This window comes from Triticum aestivum, chromosome 2D (assembly GCF_018294505.1).
Source record: "Triticum aestivum cultivar Chinese Spring chromosome 2D, IWGSC CS RefSeq v2.1, whole genome shotgun sequence".
In the NCBI taxonomy this organism is placed as follows: domain Eukaryota; kingdom Viridiplantae; phylum Streptophyta; class Magnoliopsida; order Poales; family Poaceae; genus Triticum; species Triticum aestivum.
In genome coordinates this window covers 125,534,326-125,551,692 of record NC_057799.1, presented here as the reverse complement: position 1 = coordinate 125,551,692, position 17,367 = coordinate 125,534,326, and the positions used below count along the sequence as shown (strand labels likewise).

The following is a 17,367-nucleotide window of genomic DNA, read 5'->3' as shown; positions in this document are numbered from 1 at the left end:
AGAAAAGGACACCGTAAAAAGGGCGAGAAAAAGACGCACCCGCGCTGACGCAACTCGCCCACAAGAAAAAGATACACGTATCCATTCCGTTCCATGGATGGACGTCCCACGGGCGGCGGGACCCACCCGCACGGACACGTCCGCCGTGCTCTCCAATCCACTTAAGTCGCAGTCCCACCCTTGGCGTCCGCCCCTCTTCCCTCTTTTTAAAACCTCCCTAAAAAAAAGATACTACCCCGAAGATGTCAAAATAAAACACGAGCACAGTGCCCATCCCCTCCGCTCCCCCCTCCCCCCTCCGCCTCCCCGCGCTCGAATCCTCTGCGGTTAACAATGGACGCGCAGTACAACCCCAGGACGGTGGAGGAGGTCTTCCGGGACTACAAGGGCCGCCGCAACGGCCTCGCCCGCGCGCTCACCACCGGTAGGTCGCCGCAGATTCGCTCGCCAGATTGGTTTTCTTCTCGGGGGCCGAAGATTCCGGCTTTGCGAATTTTGCTGCCGTTGCACGGGATTTTTCGCCTTGTGTGGGTCGTGGGATTGTCTCCTGACTGTTGCTGCCTTTCTTCTTGCTGCAGATGTGGAGGAGTTCTTCCGGCAATGCGACCCGGGTGAGTGAATTCTCGCGTCTGTCTCTGTCTGTCTGCCCTGCTGTTCTTCGCTGCTCTTTCGGTGCAGATTTTGCTGTATTATCCTTCCATAATCTCGCAGATAATTACCATTTTATCGTAATTACTAGTACTACTAATTAGGGCTGGGTGTTCAGTGCAGTTTCTTGGAAAATAATCGATGTGCCTTTTTTTCATCCAAACATGCTTGACTGAGTGTTACTCTGAATACTGAAGAATTAACAGACTAGTCTCTACTTTATTTCAAATCCTCCCCGCAATTTTAGTGCTTATTTTGAATCCATGGACCAAAGAACTCGCAGTAGAATATGCACGGTGCGTGAAGCCCTCTGAATATCGAGCAGAGGGCCTTAATTGTTGGATTTAATAACGAGCCTCCTGTGGAGGGGAGACTCTGACGTAGGCCTCAGCAATCGGATGCCCGGAAACGGACGGCTCAGATCATTCCACATGCTTGGCCCTGCTGCCCTAGAGGCTGAGTGGTCAATGAATTCATCAGTGTCCCTTCCTGCTGAAAGCTTCCACCTTTGGGAGCTAGTAGTTATCTTGGTAGTAGTAGAAGTAGAAAAGGTGGCACTGGTCGTTGGGGAGCTGTGGTGGGCTGCTAGTTGGCTAGTGCGTATGCGAGTTTGGTTTGTTGGGTTCAGCATTACTGTCTCCTGCTTGGTTGGTGGGGTGTGATTCTTCTGCCCTAATAATGATTGATGTAGTTCTTGACTTTCAAGGACTGGCAGACTACAATGATAGGAGTAGGACTTGCCGTTCTTTGCTGCTTGCTGTCTACCAGTGTGTGTACAGTTCTACTGTTGCATAGGGCAAAGAACAGCGATGTTGGTTCCTTCAGTGTATTGGTGGTGGAGGACTGCCTAGCATTGCATTTTTTAATGTTCTGTAAATTTGCAACCCTAACATAGCCCTGTCGTCAGCCTTTCCCCCTTATTTGTTCTTCAATGCCTCTACTGCCCTCTGCACAGTATAGTGCCATTGCAGCATGTAACCATTGGAATGCTCTGAGGAACACACTATGAATATGGAGGAAACCAAGAGAGCATCCGTATTTCTCTAGCTGCCTAGGAGTGTCACACGGTGAATTGAGTTGAATGGGCTTATGTAGATTCATCAACAGAATGCTATAGGGTTGGATAAAAATGAATTTGAATGGTGGTTAGTGCAATTATTGTGAGGTGTCATTCGGCATGCATAGTGTGCCAAATACAAGGGAAAATCTCAGAGGGAACTTTATCCCATTAACAGAGGAATGCAATATGTCTATTCTCCTGCAATGGACTGATTACATCAATTGTATGCGATTTGCCTTTTCCAGTGTGCTAACTTCCCTTCCTAAGCTCATAACACGGTTAAGTATTATCTTGATCAAATGGTGTCTTTTTTATGTTGTAAATGACTTGATCTTTGATACTCTTCTCGTGTATTTTTGGGCTTGGTAATGATTGGAGTCTTGGCTATTTTTTATAGCTCTTCATCCAGATATTCAGTTTGGCTCTCAGGTCTAGATACTCTCGATGTCATTGTCACGATCGATGGGCGGTGCCAACATTCCTGCTGGCGGTTATGTTCTCATCCGTATTGCAGATTATTGACCTCGCCATGTCTGCGCAATAAAATGAGGAGGTTGCTGTTTTTTTCTTGGCACCACAAACACATAATAAGTTTCATGAACCATCGTCGCAAGTTATGTGCCACCGGCTCGAGAGAAGCCATTAACTACACCTGCCCATCTGCTCAGCCGAGCAAAAACTTCCACCAGATCCATGACCTGCTCGTCTTGCTCCTAGCGAGGTACCCAGGAGGCCAGGTGGTGTCGACGGTGGCCAGAGGAGAAACTGCTGCGGTAGATCAGGATTGAGCTGATATGTGGTGCCATGGTTGCCGCCACGCTAGCGTGAGCTGCTCATTAGAAGTGTTGGTTTCAGGCCAGCATCAACTCACACGAGGAACACGAATGGTAGACGCAGCCACGGAGGGATACTCATGCGACCACTTGAAACAACATGGGACACTACAAATTTTGTGATGTGGTAACTTTGTGCGTCTTCTTCTTCCTTTTATTTAGTCGTAACAGCCATCCCAAACTAGCTGCCTGAGACTCACAACAACCCAATGGAGTATGTGTTGTAGCTTATCTAAACAGTATAAACAAAATGCACATACTAATCCAACTTGAGCACAGCACATTTCAGACGGCCATGCAAAACAAGCAACACCCCACGATGATGGACTTAGCTACATGCAGGTACAATGTTTTAATGATAAACTGGGAGTACCACGACTGACTCTTTCCTTCCCTTCAAAAAAAAAAACTGACTCGACTAAATTTTGTGTACTATGGTACAGACAGTTAGTTGTTTCATGTACCATCGGTCATGTTGGATCTGTAGTCTAGCTCGCCAAAATAGATGGTGAGATTCAGCCCTGCAATTTGTATGCTGGCCTGACGTACACTTCCGGTCCATGCAAGATGTCTTCATGCCTATATGTCTGCCCTGCTTTTGGCACAGATCCATACAATAAGTTTGATGGCTCAGATAATGGGTTCATCTGGACCCCTAGTGCCAAAACGTCACCTCCTTCATCTTGATTACCTGTATGATATATACTGCTTCTTCTGTTAGGAATACGGTTGTCATGAATACGTGATTTAATTGAATATTTTGTAAGTTTACATGTGTCTTTCCTTCATTTCAAATATGTTTGATGATTTCAACTTCTGTGCAAACTCAAGCTCGGAGCATCTTCTTTTTTATTTCTTCAGTTACATATCTATTATTATGTGGGGTAATCTAGTTACAGTGCAGCCTAAATGCTGCGAGAGCCTTTTGAGATTCTTCTGTGTCCATCCATACATAACTCAGTGTTCTCGTCTGCAGAAAAAGAAAATTTGTGCCTTTATGGGTTTCCCAATGAGCATTGGGAAGTAAACTTACCTGCTGAAGAAGTGCCACCTGAGCTCCCAGAGCCAGCATTGGGCATCAACTTTGCACGAGATGGAATGCAGGAAAAAGATTGGCTATCCATGGTTGCAGTACACAGCGACGCATGGTTACTATCTGTTGCATTCTACTTTGGTGCTCGATTCGGATTTGATAAAAGTGACAGGTGAGTTTCCACTTTCCACTCATCTTCCATGAATCTATGCTGTTCTGTTTACCTAGTATCCTGCCAGTATCGTGCCGTGCTTTCTTTCTTTTCCATCTGTCCAGTTCCTTCTTTCCTATATTATTTTCATAACCACATTTGATGCCTAGCATTAGGAAACGAAATTTACTAGGTAATTGCAGCTTAATCATGGTCTTAACAATAAAGCCCAGAATGGGCTGCTGGGAATTGTTTGGCTCGCGTCTAATGAGTTGTAACCAAAATGCATTCGTCAAACTGCACAAACCTGCAGTAGCAATTTCCATAAACGCTTGGAAGCATTTTAACCTGGTATCATGGGTACTTGTGTAAATGTGCATTGCTTCATGTCATTTTGTGAAACGCTTGGAAACATTTTAACCTGGTATCATGGGTACTTCTGTAAATGTGCATTGCTTAATGTCATTTTGCAACTTTAGCCCATGTTTTGAAAGACCCATAATTGTCAAATGAGAGTGAGAATTCGTTAACTTTTGGTAGCATTCATAATGAGCTTCTTATTAGAGTTGCTTGGTATACAGAAGATGATCCACAACATTCTGCGGTTAAAGCATGTTGTATCTTAATGAGAACCACCTACTCTGAGATTCTTGCTGTTTCTTTCACTGTTGACCTGATGTGTTGTTACTGATGCTTTGCTGTTATCTTAATGCAGGAAGCGCCTGTTTGGTATGATTAATGAGCTTCCCACGATTTTTGATGTTGTTAGTGGGAAGAGTAAAACCAAGGCTCCGACCAACAATAACCACAGCAATAGCAAATCCAAGTCCAACAATAAAATGGTATGGCTCACTTTTCCTTTGATTTACTCATACCATGATTTTGTCTTCTGCCCGTGCAAGTAAGTTTGACACTTTTTGGTAGATGCCAAGGTCGTTTACTGACGTTTATTGCGTCTGAATACTAGTTTGCCCTATGGTCGTCTCACTTGCACCCTCCATTGTGAAAGCAGAAAACCTCGGAGCCTCGGGCGAAGCAGCCCAAGCCCCAGCTGAAGGAGGAAGATCACGAGGACGAAGCCCCTGATGCGGGCGAGGATGGTGGAGGCGCCGCTGGTGGTGGTGGTGGCGGAGAAGAGCACGGCGATACGCTGTGCGGCGCGTGTGGGGACAACTACGGGCAGGACGAGTTCTGGATCGGCTGCGACATGTGCGAGAAGTGGTTCCACGGCAAGTGTGTCAAGATCACGCCGGCCAAGGCGGAGCACATCAAGCAGTACAAGTGCCCGTCGTGCATGGGCGCCAACGGCGGCGGCAGCGGCAGCAACAAGCGGGCGCGCCCGTCCTCCTAAGGCCGCCGCCGTCATCCGGCGAGGGGCGACCGACCGGCCTCGCCGCGTAGTAGGACTGAGCTCTTATTGCAGTCGCTGTAACAAAAGTTTCCAGGCGTCAAGGCGCGTGCCCTTAAGAGGGCTTGTAAAATGTAACTTTATTAATCTGGCTTCGAGTAGAGGATTCTTCTTATTTTAGCTGGGACGAATGTGGATTTGATATCTGTTGTATTATACTATTATTAAATTCATAGTTCAACGATGATTGTTTAGCTGGGCTGCCCGTTTTATTTACAGTTTCTGTAAGAATGCCCATTATTTGGCTTGGTTGTCTTGCCGTTCTACTTGTAGCAGGAGATCACAAACGTAGAACGACGTCAGCTACCTGTAGCATGACCTTGTGCGTCCGTGCCACGGACGGCGACCTGTGTAGAGCCGAAACAGGGCGTCACATTGCACGCCAACTATTTTCTCACGCGTTGGGTTGCTGACAAACTTCTCGCCAATGCGGCAACTGAGTCAGGCTGCCGTCACTTTATAGTCAGGCTACTACTAGTGGTGGTTATCAAAGACTATAAAGTAGACTCTCGCTACACATGTATCCCTACTCTTCACTTCAACTTTTCCAACTTTATGCACCGGACCACACTTTTTTGCTTCAAGAACACGCCTCTTGCACAGGATCCCGCTTCCCTATCTGAACCTACTTTTTCTGACATCCGATCCTACATGGCATACGAGGCATCACCTTGAGGCTATGCATTGGCTTTGCCCTGATGCAGGCAAGGTGCACCGTCCCAAGGGCGCTACAACCGCCACAAGCTCTGATGACCACCGTGGTTGGTCATGCCTTGGGAGGCAGCGAGGTCGTCAAAGGACTCGTCCCTAGGAGCCGACGCATGGACGACCGTGTCATTCTCGGCATGCTAACTGCCAAAGGCGAGCGCAGTGCCTGAGCGCATAAAGGGCAGCATGATTTCCTCAATGGCTCAAGAGCAACCAGCATTGCAAGGTTTTTATTGAGATAGGTCAGGGGCAACATCTCTCTCTCTCTCTCTCTCTCTCTCTTTATTTCTTTTGCGGAAAAGGGGAAGCATCTCTTTTTTTTGGTTTAAAAGAAGTTTATTCCAAAGTAACAGACTTACAGTCCGCTAATACAAGATTATGAATGAAGGGGGGTGACAGTTGCAACCAATAAGCGGTGCTACGAGCTGTTCGGGCATAATTAGCAAGACAATGCGAGACTATGTTCTGTGATCTCAGGATCTTCACTGTTTAAACTCCCTCTGCAGCATGTAGTTCTTGATCTCCCTGACCAATTGACCATTGGGTGATTTATCAAGTGAGGCATCAGTCATAGAAGAAAGGGCCACCATCGAGTCCGATTGTACTAAGACCGGAAGGTTAGGCCATTCGATAGCCATAGACATTCCAATCTTAATAGCTTGAATTTCCGCCTCGAGAGCATTGTTACAGTAGAATAATAGTTGACATGATGAAAAAATGATAGAGCCCAAGTTATCCCGTAGGATCGTGCCTGCTCCCGCCGAGCCCTCTTCCACTGAATAAGAACCATCCACTGACAAGGCAAGCCAGCCAGGTGGTGGTGGCTGCCATGGTGTATCCGGCGGCACTGCCTTGATCGGTACTGGCTGCAATGCACCCTCCAGAGGCGATTTCCCTTTGATAATTTGCTCTGTGGTGAGATTGGCTGCATTGCGAACATAACTAAGATAGCTACACAGAAATGTCTTAGACGTTTCAGCTGGAGGGATTTCTTTACCATGCGATAATTCATTCCACAAGTACCAGATCCTCCATAGTAGCATGATGATCATATCCCGTACCTCACTAGTATTTTGGTCCAATAGATTCAACAACCATTCATCCCCCGTGTGCACAACTTGCTCCTTTTTAGGTATGGACCAAACCTCTTCCATAGTACCCCAAAGAGTGGCCGCATTATCACATGTGACAAGTGCATGGAACGAGTCCTCATCACACTTACCACAGATCGTACAAGTCGCCCTGTGAGCCAAGTGCCGCATAACTATTGCTAAACTAAGTCAGTTGTTAATGAAGCATTATTCCTTAACAATGTTGAAGTCAAGCAAATAACTTGTTTAAAAAAGTCAAGCAAATAAAATTGCAATTAGAGGTACTCAAAAGGACACAGCTTAGTTTACCGAAGAGGTCTTAAAATCAGCAACAAGCTGTTGGGGATCGTAGCAGAAATTTAAAATTTTCTACGCATCACCAAGATCAATCTATGGAGTAATCTAGCACCGAGGGGAAGGGGAGTGCATCTACATACCATTGTAGATCGCTAAGCGGAAGCGTTGCAAGAACGCGGATGAAGGAGTCGTACTCGTAGCGATTCAGATCGCGGTTGATTCCGATCTAAGCGCCGAACCACGGCGCCTCCGCGTTCAACACACGTGCAGCCCGGTGACGTCTCCCACGCCTTGATCCAGCAAGGGGAGAAGAAGAAGTTGGGGAAGACTCCGTCCAACAGCAGCACGACGGCGTGGTGGTGGTGGAGGAGCGCGGAACTCCAGCAGGGCTTCGCCAAGCACTACGAGAGACGAGGAGGGAGAGAGGTATGGCTGCGCCTGGGAGAGAATAACTCGTGTATTGGGCAGCCCCTAGACCTCAACTATATATAGGGGGAGGGGAGGGGGCTGCGCCCCCTCTAGGGTTCCCACCCCAAGGGGTGCGGCAGCCCCAGATCCCATCTAGGGTGGCGGCCAAAGGGGGGAGAGGGGGAGGCGCACCTGGGGTGGGCCTTAGGGCCCATCTGCCCTAGGGTTTGCCCCCATCTTCTCTTGAGGCGCCTTGGGCCTTGGTGGGGGGCGCCCCAGCCCACCTAGGGGCTGGTCCCTTCCCACTATTGGCCCACGCAAGCCTCTGGGGCTGGTGGCCCCTCCCGGTGGACCCCGGACCCTTCCGGTGGTCCCGGTACATTACCGGTGATGCCCGGAACACTTCCGGTGGCCAAATCCTCACTTCCTATATATCAATCTTTACCTCCGGACCATTCCGGAACTCCTCGTGACGTCCGGGATCTCATCCGGGACTCCGAACAACATTCGGTAACCGCGTACATACTTTCCCTATAACCCTAGCGTCATCGAACCTTAAGTGTGTAGACCCTACGGGCTCGGGAACCATGCAGTCATGACCGAGACATATCTCCGGCCAATAACCAACAGCGGGATCTGGATACCCATGTTGGCTCCCACATGTTCCACGATGATCTCATCGGATGAACCACGATGTCAAGGATTCAATCAATCCCGTATACAATTCCCTTTGTCTACCGGTATAGTACTTGCCCGAGATTCGATCGTCGGTATCCCGATACCTTGTTCAATCTCGTTACCGGCAAGTCTCTTTACTCGTTCCGTAACACATCATCCCGTGATCAACTCCTTGGTCACATTGTGCACATTATGATGATGTCCTACCGAGTGGGCCCAGAGATACCTCTCCGTTTACACGGAGTGACAAATCCCAGTCTCGATTCGTGCCAACCCAACAGACACTTTCGGAGATACCTGTAGTGCACCTTTATAGCCACCCAGTTACGTTGTGACGTTTGGTACACCCAAAGCATTCCTACGGTATCCGGGAGTTGCACAATCTCATGGTCTAAGGAAATGATACTTGACATTAGAAAAGCTTTAGCAGACGAACTACACGATCTTGTGCTAGGCTTAGGATTGGGTCTTGTCCATCACATCATTCTCCTAATGATGTGATCCCGTTATCAACGACATCCAATGTCCATGGTCAGGAAACCGTAACCATCTATTGATCAACGAGCTAGTCAACTAGAGGCTTACTAGGGACATGGTGTTGTCTATGTATCCACACATGTATCTGAGTTTCCTATCAATACAATTTTAGCATGGATAATAAACGATTATCATGAACAAGGAAATATAATAATAACCAATTTATTATTGCCTCTAGGGCATATTTCTAACAGTCTCCCACTTGTACTAGAGTCAATAATCTAGTTCACATCGCCATGTGATTAACACTCACAGGTCACATCACCATGTGACTAACATCCAAAGAGTTTACTAGAGTCAATAATCTAGTTCACATCACTATGTGATTAACACTCAATGAGTTCTGGGTTTGATCATGTTATGCTTGTGAGAGAGGTTATAGTCAACGGGTCTGCAACAATCAGATCCGCATGTACTTCGCAAAACTTTATGTCATATCGTAGATGCTGCTACCACGTTCCACTTGGAGCTATTCCAAATGGTTGCTCCATTATACATATCCGGTTTTTCTACTCATAGTCATCCGGATAGGTGTTAAAGCTTGCATCGACGTAACTCTTAACGTCGAACTCTTTATCACCTCCATAACCGAGAAATATTTCCTTATTCCTCTAAGGACAATTTTGACCACTGTCCAGTGATCCACTCCTGGATCACCTTTGTACCCTCTTGCCAGACATGTGGCAAGGCACAAATCAGGTGCGGTACTCAGCATGGCATACCGTATAGAGCCTATGACAAAAGCATAGGGGACGACCTTCGTCCTTCCTCTTTCTTCTGCCGTGATCAAGCTTTGAGTCTTACTCAACTTCACACCTTACAACTCAGGTAAGAACTCCTTCTTTGACTGATCTATTTTGAACTCCTTCAAAATCATGTCAAAGGTGTGTGTTCTTTTGAAAGTATCATCGGGCGTCTTGATCTATCTCTATAGATCTTGATGCCCAATATGTAAGCAGCTTTATCCAGGTCTTCCTTTGAAAATCACTTTTCAAACAACCGTTTATGCTTTCCAGAAATTCTACATCATTTCGGATCAACAATATGTCATCCACATATACTTATCAGAAATGTTGTAGTGCTCCCACTCACTTTCTTGTAAATACAAGTTTCTAGCAAACATTGTATAAACCTAAAAACTTTGATCACTCCATCAATGCATATATTCCGACTCCGAGATGCTTGCTCTAATCCATAGAAGGATCGCTGGAGCCAGCATACCTTTTAGCATCCTTAGGATCGACAAAACCTTTGATTGTATCACATACAACTTTTTCTTACGAAAACTGGTAAGAAAACTTGTTTTGACATCCATCTGTCAGATTTCATAATCGAAAAATACAGCTAATGCTAACATGAATCCGACGGACTTAAGCATCGCTACGGGTGAGAAAATCTCATCGTAGTCAACTCCTTGAACTTGTGAAAAACTCTTTGCCACAAGTCGAGCTTCATAGACGGTAACATCACCGTCCACGTCCGTCTTCTTCTTAAAGATCCATTTATCTCAATGGCTTGCCGATCATCGGGCAAGTCCACCAAAGTCCATACTTTGTTCTGATACATGGATCCTATCTCGGATTTCATGGCTTCTAACCATTTGTCGGAATACGGGCCCACCATCGCTTCTCCATAGCTCGTAGGTTCATTGTTGTCTAACAACATGATATCTAAGACAGGATTACCGTACCACTCAGGAGTAGTACATATCCTTGTCGACCTACGAGGTTCGATAGCAACTTGATCCGAAGCTTCATGATCACTATCACTAACTTCCTCTTCAACAGACGTAGGCGCCACAGAAACATCTTTCTGTGTTGCACTACTTTCCGGTTGAAGTAGAGGTTCAACAACCTCATCAAGTTCTATCTTCCTCCCACTCAATTCTTTCGAGAGAAACTCCTTCTCGAGAAAGGACCCGTTCTTGTGACAAACAATTTGCCCTCGGATCTAAGATAGAAGGTATACCCAACTGTCACCTTTGGGTATCCTATGAAGATGTGTTTGTCCGCTTTGGGTTCGAGCTTCTCCGGCTGAAGCCTTAAGCATCGCAGCCCCAAACATTAAGAAACGACAACTTTGGTTTCTTGCCAAACCAATGTTCATATGACGTCGTCTCAACGGACTTAGATGGTGCCCTATCTAAAGTGAATGCAGCTGTCTCTAACGCATAACCTCAAAATGATAGCGGTAGATCGCTAAGAGACATCATAGATCGCACCATATCTCATAAGGTTCGATTACGACGTCCGGACACACCATTTCGCTGTGGTGTTCCAGGTGGCTTCAACTGTGAAACAATTCCACAATGTCTTAAGTGATTGCCAAACTCATAACTCAGAAATTCTCCCTCGATCAGATCGTAGGAATTTGATCTTCTTGTTATGATGGTTCTTAACTTCACTCTGAAATTGCTTGAACTTTTCAAACGTTTCAGACTTGTGCTTCATTAAGTAAATATACCCATATCTACTCAAATCGTCAATGAAGATGAGAAAATAACGATATCCACCACACGCCTTAATTCTCATTGGATCACGCACATCAGCATGTATGATTTCCAACAAGTCACTTGCCCGTTTCATTGTACCTGAAAACGGGATCTTAGTCATCCTGCCCATGAGGCATGGCTCGCATGTGTCAAGCGATTCAAAATCAAGTGACTCCAAACATCCATCAGCATGGAGTTTCTTCATGCATTTTATGCCAAAATGACCTAAGCGGCAGTGTCACAAGAAAGTGGTACTATCATTATTAACTCTACATCTTTTTGGCGTGAACATGTGTATTACCACGACCGAGATTCAATGAACCATTCACATAGGGTGCATGACCATGAAAGGTATTATTCATGTAAACAGAATAACCATTATTTTCTAACTTAAATGAATAACCGTATTGCAATGAACATGATCTAATCATATTCACGCTCAACGTAGACACCTGATAACATTTATCTAGGTCCAATACTAATCCCGAAGGCAGATGGAGCGTGCGATGGTGATCTCATCAACTTTGGAAACACTTCCAACACACATCGTCACCTCGCCCTTAGCCAGTCTCCGTTTAGTCCGTAGCTTTTGCTTCAAGTCACCAATAATAGCAACTGAACCGGTATCCAATACCCAGGTGCTACCAGGAGTACTAGTAAGGTACACATTAATAACACGTATATACTTTGTTGAAGTTGCCAGCCTTCTTATCTACCATGCATTTGGGGTAGTTCCGCTACCAGTGACCGTTCCCCTTACAATAGAAGCACTTAGTCTCGGGTTTGGGTTCAACCTTGGGTTCCTTCATTGGAGCGGCAGCTGGTTTACCATTCATGAAGTTTCCCTTCTAGCCCTTGCCCTTCTTGAAACCAGTGGTCTTGTTAAACCATCAACACTTGATGCTCCTTCTTGATTTCTACTTTTTGCGGTCTTAAGCACCGCGAACAGCTCCGGGATCATCTCCATCCCTTGCATGTCATAGTTCATCACGAAGATCTAGTAGCTTAGTGATAGTGACTAGAGAACTCTATCAATCACTATCTTATCTGGAAGTTTAACTCCCACTTGATTCAAGTGATTGTAGCACCCAGACATTCTGAGCACATGCTCACTAGCTGAGCTATTCTCCTCCATCTTGTAGGCAAGGAACTTGTCAGAGGTCTCATACCTCTCAACACGGGCATGAGCCTGAAATCCCAATTTCAGCTCTTGGAACATCTCATATGTTCTATGGCGTTCAAAACGTCATTGGAATCCCGATTCTAAGCCGTAAAGTATGGTGCACTTAACTATCAAGTAGTCATCAGGACGTATCTGTTAGATGTTCATAACATCCACAGACGACGCTGGAGGGGTTGGCACACCGAGCGGTGCATCAAAGACATAAGCCTTCTGTGTAGCAGTGAGGACACTCCTCAGGCAACGGACCTAGTCCGCGTCAATGCTTACAATATCTTTCAACTTAATCTTTCTCTAGGAACGTATTGAAACAGGGAGCTACAACGCGAGCTATTGATCTACAACATATTTGCAAAGACAATTTAGACTATGTTCATGATAATTAAGTTCATCTAATCAAATTATTTAATGAACTCCCACTTAAATAGACATCCCTCTAGTCATCTAAGTGATACATGATCCGAATCGACTAGGCCGTGTCCGATCATCACGTGAGACGGACTAGTCATCATCGGTGAACATCTTCATGTTGATCGTATCTTCTATACGACTCATGTTCGACCTTTCGGTCTTCCGTGTTCCGAGGCCATGTCTGTACATGCTAGGCTCGTCAAGTCAACCTAAGTGTTTCGCATGTGTTCCGAGGCCATGTCTGTACATGCTAGGCTCGTCAACACCCGTTGTATTCGAACGTTAGAATCTATCACACCCGATCATCACGTGGTGCTTCGAAACAACGAACCTTCGCAACGGTGCACAGTTAGGGAGAACACTTTTCTTGAAATTTTAGTGAGGGATCATCTTATTTAAGCTACCGTCGTTCTAAGCAAATAAGATGTAAAACATGATAAACATCACATGCAATCTAATAGTGACATGATATGGCCAATATCATTTTGCTCCTTTTTGATCTCCATCTTCGGGGCGCCATGATCATCGTCGTCACCGGCATGACACCATGATCTCCATCATCATGATCTCCATCATCGTGTCTTCATGAAGTTGTCTCGTCATCTATTACTTCTACTACTATGGCTAACGGTTTAGCAATAAAGTAAAGTAATTACATGACGTTTATGTTGACACGCAGGTCATAAATAAATTAAGACAACTCCTATGGCTCCTGCCGGTTGTCATACTCATCGACATGCAAGTCGTGATTCCTATTACAAGAACATGATCAATCTCATACATCACATATATCATTCATCACATCCTTTTGGCCATATCACATCACACGGCATATGCTGCAAAAACAAGTTAGACGTCCTCTAATTGTTGTTGCAAATTTTTACGTGGCTGCTATAGGTTTCTTAGCAAGAACGTTTCTTACCTACGCCAAAACCACAACGTGATATGCCAATTTCTATTTACCCTTCATAAGGACCCTTTTCATCGAATCCGATCCGACTAAAGTGGGAGAGACAGACACCCGCTAGCCACCTTATGCAACTAGTGCATGTCAGTCGGTGGAACCTGTCTCACGTAAGTGTACGTGTAAGGTCGGTCCGGGCCGCTTCATCCCACGATGCCGCCGAATCAAGATAAGACTAGTAACGGCAAGTAAATTGACAAAATCGACGCCCACAACTACTTTGTGTTCTACTCGTGCATAGAAACTACGCATAGACCTAGCTCATGATGCCACTGTTGGGGATCGTAGCAGAAATTTAAAATTTTCTACGCATCACCAAGATCAATCTATGGAGTAATCTAGCACCGAGGGGAAGGGGAGTGCATCTACATACCATTGTAGATCGCTAAGCGGAAGCGTTGCAAGAACGCGGATGAAGGAGTCGTACTCGTAGCGATTCAGATCGCGGTTGATTCCGATCTAAGCGCCGAACCACGGCGCCTCCGCGTTCAACACACGTGCAGCCCGGTGACGTCTCCCACGCCTTGATCCAGCAAGGGGAGAAGGAGAAGTTGGGGAAGACTCCGTCCAGCAGCAGCACGACGGCGTGGTGGTGGTGGAGGAGCGCGGAACTCCAGCAGGGCTTCGCCAAGCACTACGAGAGACGAGGAGGGAGAGAGGTATGGCTGCGCCTGGGAGAGAATAACTCGTGTATTGGGCAGCCCCTAGACCTCAACTATATATAGGGGGAGGGGAGGGGGCTGCGCCCCCTCTAGGGTTCCCACCCCAAGGGGTGCGGCAGCCCCAGATCCCATCTAGGGTGGCGGCCAAAGGGGGGAGAGGGGGAGGCGCACCTGGGGTGGGCCTTAGGGCCCATCTGCCCTAGGGTTTGCCCCCATCTTCTCTTGAGGCGCCTTGGGCCTTGGTGGGGGGCGCCCCAGCCCACCTAGGGGCTGGTCCCTTCCCACTATTGGCCCACGCAAGCCTCTGGGGCTGGTGGCCCCTCCCGGTGGACCCCCGGACCCTTCCGGTGGTCCCGGTACATTACCGGTGATGCCCGGAACACTTCCGGTGGCCAAATCCTCACTTCCTATATATCAATCTTTACCTCCGGACCATTCCGGAACTCCTCGTGACGTCCGGGATCTCATCCGGGACTCCGAACAACATTCGGTAACCGCGTACATACTTTCCCTATAACCCTAGCGTCATCGAACCTTAAGTGTGTAGACCCTACGGGCTCGGGAACCATGCAGTCATGACCGAGACATATCTCCGGCCAATAACCAACAGCGGGATCTGGATACCCATGTTGGCTCCCACATGTTCCACGATGATCTCATCGGATGAACCACGATGTCAAGGATTCAATCAATCCCGTATACAATTCCCTTTGTCTACCGGTATAGTACTTGCCCGAGATTCGATCGTCGGTATCCCGATACCTTGTTCAATCTCGTTACCGGCAAGTCTCTTTACTCGTTCCGTAACACATCATCCCGTGATCAACTCCTTGGTCACATTGTGCACATTATGATGATGTCCTACCGAGTGGGCCCAGAGATACCTCTCCGTTTACACGGAGTGACAAATCCCAGTCTCGATTCGTGCCAACCCAACAGACACTTTCGGAGATACCTGTAGTGCACCTTTATAGCCACCCAGTTACGTTGTGACGTTTGGTACACCCAAAGCATTCCTACGGTATCCGGGAGTTGCACAATCTCATGGTCTAAGGAAATGATACTTGACATTAGAAAAGCTTTAGCAGACGAACTACACGATCTTGTGCTAGGCTTAGGATTGGGTCTTGTCCATCACATCATTCTCCTAATGATGTGATCCCGTTATCAACGACATCCAATGTCCATGGTCAGGAAACCGTAACCATCTATTGATCAACGAGCTAGTCAACTAGAGGCTTACTAGGGACATGGTGTTGTCTATGTATCCACACATGTATCTGAGTTTCCTATCAATACAATTTTAGCATGGATAATAAACGATTATCATGAACAAGGAAATATAATAATAACCAATTTATTATTGCCTCTAGGGCATATTTCTAACACAAGCAACAAAGGTTTCATGTGGTCATCCTATTTAAGTAAAAATGATCAACTGTATTGATTGATAGTATAAGTATAGTTTATATACCTCTGGAAGAGATGCGTCGAACAGGCGCATCCTACAGATGCGTCGCTATTCAGTTAGACAAGAGGAGATTTTCCCTAATATATATGCTAATTAATCACAACACTGCCCCTAATCTACGCTTGTCCATATAGAATCTTCACACGCTTGTCCAGGTAGGATCATCCTCTCCAAGATTGTCCAATGTAGTATCATCACAACGAAAGATTCTTCTTCAAAATTTCATTAGGATACTTGATGAGAACTTGAAACATAAACTCACAAAGAGAAAGAGTGCAATATGATGTTTTAAACAAGAATAGTTCATGGAGATACTCCCACTGATACTTGCAAGTCCCGAAGTCGTCGCATACCAATTCCATGAACATATTTCTAGAATGTAGAATTTGATAGAGACTTGGTAAATAAATCAGCAAGGTTTTCACATGATTTAACTTGCAAGATATTTATTTCCTCACTTTTCTGAAGATCATGAGAAAAACTACTTAGGACAAATATGCTTAGTGATATTACTCTTGATGTTTCATGTTTGCATCTGCGCAACACAAGCCACATTATCTTCATATATAATGGTAGATGATTCAATAGAACCAATTCTGCATGACTGTTGTATGTGGTTTATCATTCTGCGAAGCCACACACATTCGCGTGATGCCTCAAATAATGAAATTATTTCAGAATGATTGGTAGATGTGGCCACCAGAGTATGTTTAGAAGACTTCCATGATATAGCAGTTCCACCATGTAGGAACACAAAGTCGGTCTGTGATATGGCATTATGGGGATCAGATAAATAGCCAACATCTACGTATCCAATCATATCAGAGTCCTGATTTCTCTGGAACTGGAAAAATATGCCAAGATCCTTTGTGCCTTGGAGATATCGAAAGATATTCTTCACTCCAGATCAATGGCGTTTGGTGGGAGCTGCGTTTTCAAGTAGATTCACTACAAATGCGAGGTCGGGTCTCATGCAATTTGCAAGATACATGAGCGCTCCAACGGCACTGGGATATGGAACCTCGGGTCCAGTATTTCTTCTCCATCATCCCTTGTCCTGAACGGATCTTTCTCTACGTCAAGAGAACGAACCACCATGGGAGTTTTAGATGGGTATAGGAAACTTGGTGTACCATGATTCCTGAGGGAAGGTGCTCAAATTGAATACCTAAGCAATATTTGGTTTTACCCAAATCCTTCATCTCAAATTCCATCTTTAGGTGATTGCATGCTTCATCAATGTCTTGTGTGTTGCCTATGATGTTGAGATCATCGACGTACACTAAAATGATGCAAAACCCTGTAAACTTTTTGATAAAGACACACGAGCAATCAC

At 45.9% G+C, this 17,367-nt stretch overlaps 1 protein-coding gene across 2 annotated transcripts; it reads left to right on the top strand.

Moving 5' to 3' along the window:
- The first annotated feature begins 204 nt into the window (after window positions 1-204).
- On the top strand, window positions 205-5,327 carry LOC100125735 (PHD finger protein ALFIN-LIKE 9). 2 transcript variants are annotated; one of them, XM_044475218.1, is made up of 5 exons: window positions 205-424; window positions 579-611; window positions 3,518-3,746; window positions 4,441-4,567; window positions 4,738-5,327. In XM_044475218.1, the coding sequence occupies exons 1-5, from the start codon at window positions 334-336 to the stop codon at window positions 5,074-5,076; spliced, it is 819 nt and encodes a 272-aa protein (XP_044331153.1). In that variant the 5' UTR covers window positions 205-333; the 3' UTR covers window positions 5,077-5,327. The 2 variants fall into 2 exon arrangements, with proteins under 2 accessions (XP_044331153.1, XP_044331152.1); XM_044475217.1 differs by having other exon boundaries at window positions 4,735-5,327.
- Window positions 5,328-17,367: the final 12,040 nt, after the last annotated feature.

What these genes read in the sequence shown, in the direction of transcription:
- LOC100125735 (XM_044475217.1), top strand. Translation starts at nt 334, where the DNA reads ATGGACGCGCAGTACAACCCCAGGACGGTGGAGGAGGTCTTCCGGGAC. An exon ending in CGCCCGCGCGCTCACCACCG is followed by an intron (nt 425 to 578) that starts GTAGGTCGCCGC and finishes TTCTTGCTGCAG; the next exon opens with ATGTGGAGGAGTTCTTCCGG. An exon ending in GGATTTGATAAAAGTGACAG is followed by an intron (nt 3,747 to 4,440) that starts GTGAGTTTCCAC and finishes ATCTTAATGCAG; the next exon opens with GAAGCGCCTGTTTGGTATGA.